At 49.0% G+C, this 15,445-nt stretch overlaps 1 protein-coding gene across 1 annotated transcript; it reads left to right on the plus strand.

Moving 5' to 3' along the window:
• Nucleotides 1–2,938: 2,938 nt before the first annotated feature.
• Nucleotides 2,939–14,887, plus strand: Rlbp1 (retinaldehyde binding protein 1). The gene is made up of 9 exons (XM_041658680.1): nt 2,939–2,986; nt 4,677–4,798; nt 5,458–5,486; nt 5,706–5,834; nt 7,406–7,610; nt 9,271–9,449; nt 12,242–12,400; nt 13,806–13,916; nt 14,108–14,887. Exons 3-9 carry the CDS (start codon nt 5,475–5,477, stop codon nt 14,264–14,266), a joined length of 954 nt encoding a protein of 317 aa, XP_041514614.1. The 5' UTR covers nt 2,939–2,986; nt 4,677–4,798; nt 5,458–5,474; the 3' UTR covers nt 14,267–14,887.
• Nucleotides 14,888–15,445: the final 558 nt, after the last annotated feature.

The raw sequence follows: 15,445 nt of genomic DNA on the forward strand, positions 1-15,445 counted from the left end.
AACTGCAGCCAAGCAAGCTGTAGTTTTACTTTTATCCAGTAACTTTAGACGCAAGCAAGCCCATCTGTTTCTGCTCATGACAGAAACGTGTTGAAAGACTTTTACACGAGTACACTGACCCTAGAAATGCAAGCCCCTCCCGCCCTCCCTGCCTGCCTGCAGTCAGCTGGGGCCAGGCGGGCCAGGGAGCCCAAGTGCTTCTGCCAGTGCAGCCAGCATAGGTTTGTGGGCCAATGAGGACAGTGTCACCATTGTTCCAGCCAGAGGAGCTAGAGGTAAACACGACTCTTGGGGTGGGAGGAGGGCAGGAGGAGGCAGGAGAAGAGCTCTGAGCCGTAATGTGTGCTGTGGCCCTTCTTCCCCCAAGGGCTTCGTGCCGGCTGGTGTCCTGAGATGCTCCAGGCCAGTGGTTCTCAATCTTCCTAATGCTGTGACTCTTTAATATTGTTTCATGTTGTAGTGACTCCCGACCATAGAGTTATTTTGTTGCTACTTCATAACTGTAATTTTGCTACCGTTATGACTCATAATGTAAAGATCTGATATACAGGATATCTGGTATGTGACACTCCCCCACACCAGGGGTCATGACTTCCGGGTTGAGAACCTGATGCTTTAGACAGCCCTTCGTCTACTAGGCTGTGCCATGGACTTCACAGTCTCTGGGTAACAGGGATGTTTTGCAATGGAGGCCTTTCTTTATTCAGTCCTGATGGAGCGTCTTAGCAGTTTAGGGGACAGCCTGGCCTCTTAGTCTTATCCTCTCTTGGGAGCCTCACATCCAGTGAAGATCCTTGGGGATAATAAAGTGTCACAGCCTGGGTGACTTAACCAACAGAAACTCATTCTCTAGAATCCCAGACTGGAGGTCTGAGACCAAGGTGTTATCCTTTGATATCACCTCCTTAGCTTGTGGGTAGCTTTGTCTTCTTTCAGAGTCTACACATGGTCTTTCTTATGTAAACCCAAAACTGTGGTGAGAGCAAACCATTTCTGTGGCTGGATTCCAGAGAATGACCTGTGCCCATGAGCTCAACCCAGCCTGAGCATCCCTAGGAGAGAGAACCAGGGCCGAAGGTGGGCTGTTTGGGCTCTGACTAAGATGAGGATGACTAAAGAGAACTTTTCTGTGGTGGGAGTACAGAACTCCCTGGCTTTGTAATCCCCTACAGAAAATGATCTAAAGGACTTGCATCCTGAGAGAAATGAAAAACCGGTCAGCGTGACCTAATTGCTTTCCGCCTGAACCACGCTGTTTAGGCTAGGCTGTTTTGAAAAACACTTCATACGTGACAAGGGCCATCGCAGGAGCTGATAACAACTGGGAGAGCATTGCCTCAAGAATAGCCAAGAACTGACCAAATAAAAATATGTCCATAGTATGCTTCATCTATATACCCCAAGGACAGATAGGAACGGGCCAACTGAGAACATACTTATGTCCATACTTCATTTGCATAATAATATCATGCTTATTGCATTTCACACCCTTTTGTAATCATTTGCTGCCCTCAGTTAGGTCTGGGTATGCAAATTAGGTGAGAACTGGTCGTCCTGTGAGATTGTCTATAAAAAGTCTTGTAATCTCTAGAAGGCAGCTCCTCCCGCCCTCGCTGCCTTGAGTGTGCTGGATGAGTTCCCTGCCTAGACTAGTACTGTGCTTTGGAATAAACCTTGCTTTTTGCATCCAAGTCCCGGATCCCTGGTGGTCTTTTTAGGGGGCAAGAGTCTGGGCACAACAATCCCTCATACCCCTGTGCAACACCAAGGCAGAGGTTGGATGTCCCCTGCTGAGGGCTGCTCAAGAGTTTCTGGCTGTGCTGAGGCTCGGGTGTGTTTCCCTCACATAGGAGCCCACAGATTCTACATTGGGCAAAATTGCCAGCTCTCCAGTATACTTCCCTGGGATCAGGCACCGGAAGTGGGTGTTGTGTGGTCCTCCCTGATCTTCCCCACAGACTCTAGCCATCACACTTCTCAGAGAAGATGAAATCAGCTTAGAGAAATAACCTTAAGTCAAGAAAGATGCTGGAGCAAGGATTGCAAGTTGGGCAAGGGAGACCTACTGTGTGTGGCTGCACACACCTGTTTCCTTGCCTTTGAGAGGAAGAGGTTGGAGGATCAGAAGTGCAAAACCTACCTGGGCTGCAGGACATGGGACAGGGGATGAGGTGGAGGAGGTGGAACCTGAGGGAATGACTTAGAAATGAAGTTTTTGTGTTTGTTTTTTTCTTTTCGAGACAGGGTTTTTCTATAACTTTGAAGCCTGTCCTGGAACTCCCTCTGTAGACCAGGTTGGCCTCAAACTCACAGAGATTCACCTGTCTCTGCCTCCTGAGTGCTGGAATTAAGGTGTGGGCCACCACCATGCAGTGAAATGGAGCTATTACATGTGTCAGGCCCTGGTTCAATCCTCAGCAGCCCACAAACACATCTGAACAAGTGGGGCTGTGTAGTTTGGGGTCAGCTTAGGCTACATGGCAGGTCCTCCCCTGCTCAGCTTCACCAGGTCCGTCTCCCTCACATTGGGACAGTGGACCACAGGCCTGGATCACTCTAAAGACCACATTTACAATTTCTCTTCATTTCTGTATATGTCCTCCCCTTTGTGGGGAGTGAGTGCTCACTCTCCCAGGCTCCCCTGCCTCCCAGTTTGAGAAGGGAGAGGGCAGGTGAATGGGATGGGGCTGGCCCAGATCCCAGAGAAGTGGCTTCCACATGGCTGAACAGAGCTTCAGGCAGAAGCTCACAAAGCGAGGCTTTGATGGCTGCCCGCAGGCTGGGCCTCTCCCCTCTCCCTCAGGATGTTCTGCTTGTTTCACTCTGGGCCTCTTGTGAGCCTGATTTGATGGAAACAGTGGGTCTGAGAAGTTCCTTGTGACACACTAATCCGAGCTTGCTGACCTGACCACACCTCCAAAGGAGGCAGTTTCCAAAGCGCCAGAACAATTCAGAGGCTTCCGCAGTCCCAAGGACGAGCTGTCAGGTAAGTGAGTCAGTAACAAGGCTGGCGGGGAGCATAAGACAGTGTGTGGGGGTGAGTGGTCGGATGGGGTGGGGTTCACCACCTCTCAGACTGCTCTGGTTGCCTGAAAAGCAGTGTGCCGTTCTTCAGGGTGAGCCAGACCCTTCTACAGGCAGACTCAGCACATACAAATGTGGAGTACCTAATTCAATTAGAACTGCAGATGATCAAATACCTTTGTAATTAACTGTGTTTTATTTGCCAATTCTAAATGGCAGAGAACGACGATGTGGAGCTGGGGGGAGCATGTTTTCATGACATACGTGCATACAGATCCTGAATAAGCACTTTATAAAAATAAGAGCTAACTACTTCTCTGTGCTGACTTGAATCTTCTCTTTCTAAGATCTGGGTCTTGCGCTCGCGATCTGCTTATCTGGCTGAGGGTATCCACTAATCCCTCTCAAGTTCTTCATTCTTGCTTTGCTTTGTTTGAGACAGGGTCCCCCCCCCCCCCCCCGCATAGTCCTGACTGTCCTGGAATGTCCTGTGTAGATCAGGCTAGCTTCAAACGCAAATATCCAAGTGCTGGGATTGAAGAGGTACACCACCACACCACCATGCCCAGCTTTTGCTTTTTGTTTTTTTGAGATAGAGTCTCATGTAGTGCAGGCTGGCTTTGAACTCACTATTTAGCCGAGAATAACCTTAACCTCTGATCCTCTTGCCTCTCTCTCCCAAGTGCTGGCATTATAGGTGTGTGCCACTGTACTCCACCCTTGGTCTTTATGCCCATATGTTCGGATGAATGTCTGCTCTCCAAAAAGTTGGCTTGTATTTGGTTCCTTTCTTTTTTAAGATTTATTTATTATGTATACAACATTCTGCCTCCATGTAATGCAAATCTCATTACAGATGGTTGTGAGCCACCATATGGTTGCTGGGAATTGATCTCAGGACCTTTGGAAGGGCAGCCAGTGCTCTTAACCGCTGAGCCATCTCTCCAGCCCATATTTGGTTCCTATAGGCAGATTCAAGCCCCCAGAATTCCCTTGTCCTTGAAGGGCTATGGTAGGGAAAGGATAGATCCAGAAGGTGGGAGACACTCAGTCTCTGGGATCCTCAAGTTTTAGTGGACAAATTGGGTTCATTTTGGTGTGATGCTAAGAAAGGGAGAGTGGGCTCTGTTGTAGAGCAAGATTCCACTCTAGATTATGTCCCAAAAACCCTGTGGTCGTCATGGACAATCGCTTTGGGTAGATTCTATTGTCCTCAATCTGCTCTCAGTCTCAGTCGAGATTAAATAACTTCCCTATGGTCACACAGGCGGCAAAAGCCAGTTTCAAATCCAGATCTCTCTAGCCTACAAGGTTTCGGTCACACACACACACAAACACACACACACACACACACACAGAGGAGCTTGCACAGAGATGACAAGACTGGATGCATCAAAGAGATTCAGTGTCAGGTAGACACAGGTTCAAGTCCCAGCTACTTAGCAGCTATGAGTATATAGCTGAGCTGACCAAATGACTCTGGTCACGGGTAGAAACAGAACTGAAGATCTTCACAGTCACTTGGGGACATTTAGGCCTGGGAGGAGAAAGTCTGGGAACATATGGGCCATGACTGAAATCTGTTCTGGTGGCCCAGGGCTGCTGGTGTGCACGTTATTCAATTACATCTCACAACCCTTCCATCCCAGCAGGGAATAGTCAAGACTCACGTGAAATCACTCAACTTGCAAGTGTGAAAGACAGGGTTTGAACCCAGGACCCACATCCAGCTGTCCCAGACTGCTCCTTGCTGCCTACCGGAGTCACAGCTTAGGTAGGTTTCCGGTCCCCGGCTTCCTTGGGCTGTGTTACCACAAGTCGCTTACACTCCTGGCTCTGGTTTTCCTTAGCTAAAACAGGAACAGTGCTGCCACGCCTGGCTCTGAGACAATGAATTTGAAAGTTCTTAGTGTGCCACCTAGCCCTGAACACACACGCTCGAATGCACTGGGGACAGAGCCATCCCCTGGGCTGAGAGGTTTCTGGGGTGCCCATTTGCACTGGGGAAGGAAGGCTTCCAGAATGGAAAAGAGGTTCCCTTATTATAGTGACCTGGCCCTGTAGCTGAGAATGGGGTCCATTTCTGGTTTATTCCTAGCTAGCCACAGCTGGAGTAGGGTGTTAGTGGTGTGTTCCTTCCAAAGGCATGTTCCCAAAGTGTACCCCAGGAACCTTGTCCTTCAGAGCTGGGTGGGGGAGGGGGGACCCTAATTTTAGCTCTCTAGTCAGAATCTCAGGAACCAGGACCCATGCATCTGAATTTCTGGCCAATCACCTAGCAGGGGTGGGGGGATTGAATGCTTGAGAGCCACTGTTCTAGGACAAACAGAACAATTCCTCCAATATCACCACAGTCCTGACTTCCTTGGCTGCTGGGGACAGGCCATCTGGAGAGGCCAGGGCAGAGCAAACAGGTTCTTTCTTTCCCCTCAGTGTCTTCGAGAGGCAATATGTCAGAGGGGGTGAGTAGCCTGGGCTCTTCTTCCCTTGTTTCCTTCCTCCCTACACTGTGACCATCTCTCTGGGGCCCCCCATCTGCCAAAGGGAGGAGGCTTAGCAAAGTTCTTGGCCAAAGGGAGTATGCAAGATCTCAGCAAGCCCCCTATGCCAGTGGTCCTGGCTGTTGGAGTGGGGGCTGGGATGGAGCTGTCCGATCTTCCACATGACTCCTCTCTGCTCAGGTGGGCACATTCCGAATGGTCCCTGAAGAGGAGCAGGAGCTCCGGGCACAGCTGGAGCAGCTCACAACCAAGGACCATGGTCCCGTCTTTGGCCTGTGCAGCCAGCTCCCTCGCCACACTTTGCAGAAGGTGAGGTGCCAGAGTGGGAGCGGGTGAAGCGCTGTCTGGGGCAACCTGGTAAGGAGCACAATAGGGATGGGGTGGGCAGAGCAGAATCCTTTCTCCTTCCTGCTGCCTCAAGTCTGGGAGGTCACTGGGTGAAGGGAGGGAGCCGTCCTCCTCCTTGGGGAACTAGGACAAGAACACATCACCTCTAGCCCCCTTAGCCTGCTCTTCTGGGAGACGGGCAGAAGAACACCAACTTGCCAAGTATAGTGGTTCATGCCTGTAGACCCAGTACTTGGGAGACAGAGGTTGGAGAATTATAGTTTTAAAGCCAGCCTGGGTTACGTATAGAGATCCTGTCTCAAACAAACAAACAAAAAACAAAACAAAAACTAACCAGATTGGGGGTGTGACTCATTTAACAGTTGTCTAAAGTCCCTGAGATTCTGTGTTCCTCCTCCAGTGTCACATAAAACTGGGCATGGTAGCACATGCCTGTAATCCCAGCACTCGGGAGGTACAAGCAGGATCAGCAGTTCAAAGTCAACCTTGGCTCTACGTCAAATTGAGGTCAGCCTGGCTTAGAAACGTTGTCTCACAAAACAAACCAAAGGTTGGGTGGTGGTGGCGCACGCCTTTAATCCCAGCATTTGGGAGGGAGAGGCAGGTGGATCTCTGTGAGTCTGGGGCCAGCTTGGTCTACAAGGCAAGTTCCAGGACATCCAGGGCTATTACACAGAGAAACCCTGTCTCAAAAAACAACTCCCAAACAAAACAAAAACCCAAAACAGACAAACAAACAAAACACAAAAACAAAACAAAAATAAGGGCTTGGTGAGGTGGCTCATTGACTCATTGATTGCCATCAAACCTGACCAAACGAGTTTTATCCCAAGTACACAGCTCCCACAAGTCGTCCTCTGGCTTCCACATGAACATCCTGTGTGCCCCCTAAACATACATGTAAAAACACATAAATGCAAAAGGCAACTAAAAACACAGAACAAAATAATAAATAAAAAACAAAGAAACCCCCACAATGAATCATGGCAAAAATCAAACACACAGTGTAGGGCTGGAGAGATGGCTGAGCGGTTAAGAGCACTTGTTGCTCCTGCGGAGGATCCGGGTTGGATGCCTAGTACCCAGTGGTGGTCCACAGCTTTTCATAACTCCAGTCCCAGGGGACCCGATGCCCTCTTATGACCTTCTCAGGCAGGCACCAAGATCGCATATGGTACACAGACATATGTGCAGGCCAAACACTGACATATACAATGAATAAAGTCAGTAAATTAAACACACACACAATGTATCTAGAGGACCGAGCACGGTACACACGGGCATTTGTTAGAAAGTCATTGCCGTCAATATCTCGCATCCAGGCTGAACAGTTTGACACTCTCCAAAAGCAAATGTCTATAAGAAAGCAGCATGCCACTCCTTGACCCTGGAGGGCACAGGAGGAGTAAGGCTCAAACTGCAGAGCCCTGGGCTCTCCCAGCAGGCCAATTTGGATTTGAGCCTTCCCACACTCGCCCTGTTCCTCACTAGCACCTCTAAGGTAACTTCTGCCCCATCTCACCCTGTTACAGGCCAAGGATGAGCTGAATGAGAAGGAGGAGACCCGGGAGGAGGCCGTGAGGGAGCTACAGGAACTGGTACAGGCTCAGGCAGCTTCAGGGGAGGAGTTGGCCCTGGCGGTGGCCGAGAGGGTCCAGGCCAGGGACAGCGCCTTTCTCCTGCGCTTCATCCGTGCTCGCAAGTTCGACGTGGGCCGCGCTTATGAGTTGCTCAAAGGTAAGGCCTGTGCTGGAGGGCTGGCCCTGCCAGGTAAGAGGACGTTTTGAGGAGGGTGTCTGCCCTTCCCACAGTAAAGAAAATTCTCTTATGCCGTGACATAGTCACTGTCTCCATATACTTCATGTGAGTGCGTATGCACACACATGGGTGCACATGTGTGTGAACGGAGTAGTCCTTAAGATCACTTGGGCACTGTCAGCTGGTGGATGGATGGACGGACAGATGGATGGATGGATGGATAGATAGATGGACAAAATTAGATGGTAAAGGCCAGATTCCTAGAAGAATCTCTTCTCTGTCAGTCTTGGAACTCAGTGAGTAGAATTCAGGTACCACATTTAGGCAACGAAGGAAGGTGTTTCCTTTGGATCCCCACCTTTGGCTCTGGGATGTTCCAGGTGGTGAAGTCGTGCCTCCTGCATGCACTTACCCGACACTAAACTTCAACCCCAGTCGACCCAAAGATGGTGCTTACCTTGGGGATGGGGAGCTGGGACAGAACTGCCACGGGCATGCTGGGTGGAGAAACGCATTTCCTGAAGAAATCAAGTCTTTGGTGTCTACAGAGGGAAGGGCTGAAGAGGAAGAAGCGGCCTGCAGCCTACTGCCTTTCCATTTTTACTTTTCTCCTCTGTACCCAGATGTCAAGTCAGTGCCACCCTGGGCCCGCCGCTGTTTTAGGGCATTGAGCTCAAGCAGCCCACGCTGTTGTAGAACTTACATTCTATTGGTGGGAATAATGCACCTGATGGCTAGAACACCTAGGTAGAGTTTGAGTGGCAAGGGGCAAGGAGAAGAATGAGCAGTCGGCTATAAAGAGCAGAAGATCGAAGCTGCCTATGAAGTATCTAGAAAGGCTCCCACGGCAAAGGAAGACTTGAAAATAAACCCCAAGGAAATTAGACACCTGTGTAACTAGGCTGAGGGCACAGCAAGGCAAATGTGAGGCAGGATAGGGGTGGAATGTTCAGTCGGGCGGTGGTGGCGCACGCCTTTAATCCCAGCACTTGGAGGGAGAGAGGCAAGCGGATCTCTGTGAGTTCGAGGCCAGCCTGGTCTACAAGAGCTAGTTCCAGGACAAGCTCCAAAGCTACAGAGAAACCCTGGGTGGGGAATGAAGAGTGGAATGTTCTAGAACAGCAGCAAAGTGTTGGCAGTTTTTTAACATTGTTCCCTAAACCCCTCCAATGGGCCCCAGCCTGGGGGCACAGATGGCCACAGGAAGGCAGGGACCTGTTCATGGACAGTAAGAATGGTATTTGTGGGCAATGTAGGCACTGCCCGAATTGGGAAGAGCCTCTGAGTCTAGCTGGGGGCCTTGAGTTATCTTCCCAGGCTTTTCCTCAGCACTGCCCAGCCACCCACTCAGTTGGCCCTGTGCCCAGTTGACAGCCTGTGCCTTGTCCCCAAGGGAAGGGACCTAACACATATGATCACTTTCATATGAAGGACTGTACCTCAGGACAGCTCACTAGGTGAACATTGTGAACCATGTGTAATTGCCCCAACATTTGTGGGGGACAGGCCAATCTCGTGGAAAGAAAACTTGGGGCGCAGACAGCTGGTTCTCCTGATTCTCACCATGTGCCTCCTGAGAAGGTGGGTGAGCGTGGCTGGAATGGCCTCCAGAATGGCTCCTTAACTCTCCCTCTTGCAGGCTATGTGAACTTCCGGCTCCAGTACCCTGAGCTTTTCGACAGCCTGTCCATGGAGGCCCTCCGCTGCACTATCGAGGCTGGTTACCCCGGCGTCCTCTCCAGCCGGGACAAGTACGGCCGAGTGGTTATGCTCTTCAACATTGAAAATTGGCACTGCGAAGAAGTCACCTTTGATGAGGTCAGCTGGGTTCTCTGTCCTAACTGTTGTTTTTGTTGTTGGATTGACCAGGAGGCAAGGTCTGTGAGGGACAAGGGCAGGCAGCCACCTGCCACCAGGCCTTTTCCACATGGGGAGAGAATCCCTGGGGTGTTCCAGGAGAGCAGGGAAGTCCCACGGCTTTGTAGGTAGAGCCCACTGGCCTGGTTATCCCCAGCAACACCAACTGGGGACAGCAACTATGGGCCAGGAGCTGACGGAAACCCTGCCAAACACTGAAAGCTGAGAGCAACAGAGAAACGAGGATCAGAGGGCTGTGGGCTGGAAGATTCTGGAAGATACAGGTTCTGTCCTACTTAACTATCTGCTTTCCGTGTGCTCCTATGTTTAAGCCTTTAAGAGGGCTGACTAAGGGAAAGAAGGATTTTCCTTTATTCTTTTCTTCTTTCTTTCATTTTTCCTCCTTTCTTACTTTTGTTTTGAAATGGTCACGGGTATCCCAGGCTGGCCTGGAATTCACGATGTAGTTAAGGATAGCATTCAAACTTGTGCTTCCCTTACTATGTTGTGGTTTACAGGCCTGTGCCAACATACCTGGTTTTAGGCAGTGTTGGGGATCAAACCCAGCGCTTCACACATTCTAGACAGGTACTCTACCAAGTGAGCCGAGTTCCCAGCCTTCTGTGTTTCTAAGTATACTAGTGTATGTAAATACAGGGGACTGTCTTCTTCACCTTTTCTACTTTTTAGACCCCAGGCTTTAAGAAGAAATTAGATTCCACTGGCCAGCCCTTTGCTCTCGTTAAATGGTGATGGACATAGCCAACATCTCTACCTTATGTCGGCTCTTATTAAGGGTGTTACTAGGCCTTCGCAGTAACAAGATACTAGATACAGAATTAAAGCTTTTAAAAAAAAGAAAGACATATTATTTTGGGGAGGAGGGTTGGAGAGACGGCTCAGCGGTTAGAGCATTTGCTGCTCTTGCAGAGGACCTGAGTTCTATTCTCAGCACACATGCCAAGCTGCTCACAGTCTCCTGTTACTCCCGCATCAGTGGCACCAACATCTTCATCATAAATAAATAATAATAAAAATTAAAACAAGCTAGGCAGTGGCGATGCACACCTTTAGTCCCAGCTACACAAAGAAACCCTGTCACAGGGTCTCTACTATCTGGCTTATTTTAAATAAAATGTGTGCGCTAGTTCCTGGAGAAGCCAGAGGCATCAGCTCCCCTGGAGCAGGAGTTACACTTAGAGGTAGTTATGAGCCAGCCCCCTGATGTGGGTACTGAGATCCAAACTCAGGTCCTCTGTAAGAACAGCAAGCTCTCTTAATCACAAAGCTATCTCTCTAGCTCCAACTAAAGGTATATTTTTTTAGAGAAAAAAATTAAAAAACATGCACTTTTCTTATTATGTAAACAGTATCTATTCTTTTTAGAATATGCAAAAATTGAAAACTTAAAATAATTTATAATTCTGTGACCTAGATTTTTTTTTTACCTCTGTATTCTTCCAATTTATTTTACACACACACACACACAATTTATATATAACTGTGGGATCATCAGTCATCAGTTTCTCTCTGTAATTTTGGAGCCTGTCCTGGAACTTACTCTGTAGACCAGGCTGGCCTTGAACTCACTGAGATCTGTCTGCCTCTGCCTTCTGACTGCTGGGATTAAAGGCGTGTGCCACCATTGCCAGGCTTTCCTTAGTCATTCTTGGTGGCACAGGCCCATACACCCATCTGCTAGGGAGGCTGAGGCAAGAGGACTGATTATAGATTTAAAGCTTGTCTGGACTACAGAGCGAGTTCAAAGCCAGCCTGGGTCACTTAGTAAGACTGCCTAAAAATGCAAAGGGAAAAGAGGCTGGTGATACGGCTTAGTAATCTACAGTACCCTGGGTTTAGTCCCCAGTACTGAAAAAGAGATGGGGGAGAGAAGAAGGGAAGTAATGCAGAGAGAGAGGGAGGGGGAAAGAAACGGAGGGAGAAGGAGAGGGAGGGAAGGAGGAAGGAAGGGAGGAAAGAAGGAAGTAAGTAGGGAGGAATGGAGGAAGAGAGGGAAGGAGGGAGGGAGGGAAAGATGGAGGGAAGGAAAAAGGATCAGGGAAACGTGGAATCCAACAGGCAGGATAATGGCAGTCAGAGCTACAATTCCAGCATTCAGGAGTTGGTGGAAGGAGGACCTCTTGTTCAAAGCTAGCCTGGGCTAAACAAGTTTTCAAGGCCAGCCTGAGCTACAAAGTTAGACCCTGTATAAACAAGAAATCCAAGGGCTGGAGATACAGCTCAGTAGCATAGTGCTTGCCTAGCGCGACCAAGACTCCACCAATTGATTTCTAGCACCAACAAATGAACTAAGGCAGAACAAAATCAACACGAGACTTTTCTGTGTTATGAAATATCATGAAGAGTCCCCCATATTGTTAATGATTTACCGCTTCACAATAGTCCATCGCTTAAATAAACCTACCTTCATTTCACCCCTCTCTTACTGGATACTCAGGTCGTTTCTAGTGGTTTCCAACATTATAAAAGTGCTGGGATAGACTCAGTGGCTTCTAATCATGAACATGACATCTGGTGTTTATTTTATTAGCATGTATTCTGGGAAGGGGGCATGTGTGGCAAATTCCTGCAGCGAGGAAGGTGCCAGTTGGCTCTCTACCTGGGACCCTGAGATTTAATCACCTCTGTGGGTTGGATCTTAAACCCTGCTTGCTGTGCTCCCGGCTTTGTGAGGCTTGAGATCAACTCTGGGGCTTATGACCGAGCCACACACCCAGCCCCCGCGCTTCTAGATTTTGCAGGCATATTGTTTCATTTTGGAGAAACTGCTGGAGAATGAGGAAACACAAATCAATGGCTTCTGTATCGTTGAGAATTTTAAGGGCTTCACCATGCAACAGGCGGCGGGACTCCGCCCCTCGGATCTCAAGAAGATGGTGGACATGCTCCAGGTGAGACCTTGGAATCTGCCCCATGGTAACCTTTCACAGGTGGTTTCCCAGTTTCCACGATACAGGAAGAAACCCGAGGAGTTGACAATCTAGTGTTATACAGAGCAGTGACTACAGTCATCTCAACAGTCAACAACCATCGCACTTGCATGGTGATTGAGTCTGTTAAGTAGATGGTTATGAGTTCGTTGACTCCTTGAGAGGATTCTCCTCCATTTCCTCTGCTTCATCTTACAAACCTGGAAATTGAGGCTTGGAGGTTAAGCGACTTTGCAAGGTCACACACAGTAGAGTGGCAGAGGCTGGATTTGACTCCATGCGAGTGATCCTGGAACCTCAGGCTGTCTGGCCATGTATATCCTGCCGTCTCTTTTTGCTTGTGAGTTTATCCTGAGGACAGCACATCACCAGTCCCCTTATGAGTCCTTTATATACAGATAACCCCCATTCTCTTCCTTGAGCTACCTTACATTTGCCCTGTGTGTGTTGGGAAAGAAGAGGCTGGAGATATGGGTATACATGGCAGTTGCTGAAGGACAAGGAGGCTTGACAATGATGTCCTTACATTTGGTCTATAATGGTTTGCCATCCACCCAGTACACAAGTGGTTTGAAAAAACCTCAATCACTCTGATTGGGGATATGGCTCTATTCCTAGCACTGGTCATTGTAGCACATGCCTGTAATTCTAGCACTCAGAAGCAAGAGGCAGGAGAATTGGAAGGTCAAGGTCATAACTCAACTATGTCATGCTTTAGACACATGAGATCATGTCTCGCAAAACCAATAAATAATACTAACACACCACACACCAAATACCAAAACACACACACCTAATACCAAAACACACACACCTAATACCAATACACAGAACATACACACACATACACACACACAGAACGCACACCCCAAACACATAATCACCAAATAACCAAGCAAGGCTACCATTTTATCCTTTAAAACAAATTATTTCTAGGGTTTCAGTTTTGTTTTTGTTTTGCACCATGGAACAGCTTTAGGCTGTGTAACTTGCAGGGATTCCTCCCTATACCTTGGAGCCAAAGTGAAGCCAAAGTTCTCGAGTGGCTGGCCCTGGGATGAGCTATACTCAGGTCAACATGTGATGCTGCACAAATCAGTCCTCACTATACGGGGAGAGCCTGTGTCTGTGTGTGTGCATGTATGTGTGCAATGTGTGAGCATGTGTGTGCATGTACGTGTGTCCATGTATGTGTGCATTGTGAGCGTGTATGTGTGCACATGTGTGCATGTGTGAGCATATGTGTGTGTGTGCTGATAAGTAGGAGCTTCAGAGTCCACTGGGGCAATGAGGTGATGGGATATCTCTCTCTCTCTCTCTCTCTCTCTCTCTCTCTCTCTCTCCCTCTCTCTCCCTTCCTCTCCAGGATTCATTCCCAGCCAGGTTTAAAGCTATCCACTTCATCCACCAGCCATGGTACTTCACCACCACCTATAATGTGGTCAAGCCCTTCTTGAAGAACAAGTTGCTACAGAGGGTGAGTTCATGTCTGCCTCCTGAGCCTCCTCAGACACTGCACACTGGTCCCAAGTTGAGTGGACAACCCACTCCCACAGTTCCACACGGAGGACTGTAGAGAAAGGCATCAGGCAAAGACAGCCCGCAGCAGCTTTGTCCTCCCCTCCTCCCTCTTCCTTCCACTCAGTTGCCCTGCTCACTTCCCTGCAGGTCTTTGTCCACGGAGATGACCTCGACAGCTTCTTCCAGGAGATTGACGAGAACATCTTGCCTGCTGACTTTGGGGGTACACTGCCCAAGTACGATGGCAAGGTGGTTGCTGAGCAGCTCTTTGGCCCCCGGGTCCAAGTTGAGAATACAGCCCTGTGAGGAGACACCCTACCATATGATCTGTGTTAGCATCTTAGCCCTTCCTCAACTTTCCTGAACCCAAGACTGGGAACAGAAATGCCCGAGGTGACTGTGGCTTCCCCAAACTTCCTAGGTTTAGGAGAGCTTGAGTGGCCCCTCATTCCAAACTGACATAGAGGGTAGCTGAGGCGAGGGAGTTATAGTCCCACCTGCCTCTGCAGTTACAGGGCAGTGACAATCCTGTGAGAAGCTGGATTTCAAAGACTAATTAGGTGTCTCCGCCATTTCCTTTGTAGCCGCTTTGATACTTCGTGTGTGTAAGGTGGGGTTGGAAGCCCACCCACAATTCTGTATAAAAGAAGGGAGGCTTGAAGCACGAATGGTTTGACAAACTCAGCAGCTGCAGCAGGCAAGGGGTTTCCCACCCAGAATTCCAGGGAGGGAGCAGCCTCGAAACAGTCACATTTGGGGGTGACCTGCTGCTGAGTGCCCTAGGAGCTAAGAGCCTAAGATCTTTCCAGGGTGGAGGTCACATCCCTTCCTCTCCACCTAGCTTAGGTGTGGTCCTTGGGGTGGGCTCCCCTTCACTAGAAGGTCTCTTTGCCTTGTTGGGTGGGTTTTGCTTAAATTTGTATTATCTTCTCTGAGCACCTAGTCCTTGATAGACAAATAAAGCCATTCTTTGTCTGTGTCAAGCTCTTTTTTTTTTTTTGGTTTTTCGAGACAGGGTTTCTCTGTGGCTTTGGAGCCTGTCCTGGAACTAGCTCTGTAGACCAGGCTGGTCTCGAACTCACAGAAATCCACCTGCCTCTGCCTCCCGAGTGCTGGGATTAAAGGCGTGCACCACCATCGCCCCGCTGTCCAGCTCTTTTGTGATGAATTTATGGCTTATTTAGGGTTTCCATGGCTGTGATAAAAACAGTGACCAAAAGCAACTTGGAGAGGAAAGGATTTAATAGTCTGTAGTCCATCATTGCGGGGGGGGGGGGGCGGTGGGGGGGGAGGCGGGAGGGCAAGAACTCAAGGCAGGAACTGGAGCAAAGAACATAGAGGAGTGCAGCTTCCTGGCTTGCTCCTTATGACTTGATCAGCCTGTTTTATTTGTCGAAAATAACTTATTTAACTTTATTTTGTGTGCATTGGTGTGAAGATGTCAGATCTCCTGGAGCTGGAGTTATAGACACCTTTTTTTTTTTT

Source organism: Microtus oregoni, unplaced genomic scaffold, assembly GCF_018167655.1.
Source record: "Microtus oregoni isolate MIOR12 unplaced genomic scaffold, Mior012 000000F_ref0000247, whole genome shotgun sequence".
Taxonomy (NCBI): domain Eukaryota; kingdom Metazoa; phylum Chordata; class Mammalia; order Rodentia; family Cricetidae; genus Microtus; species Microtus oregoni.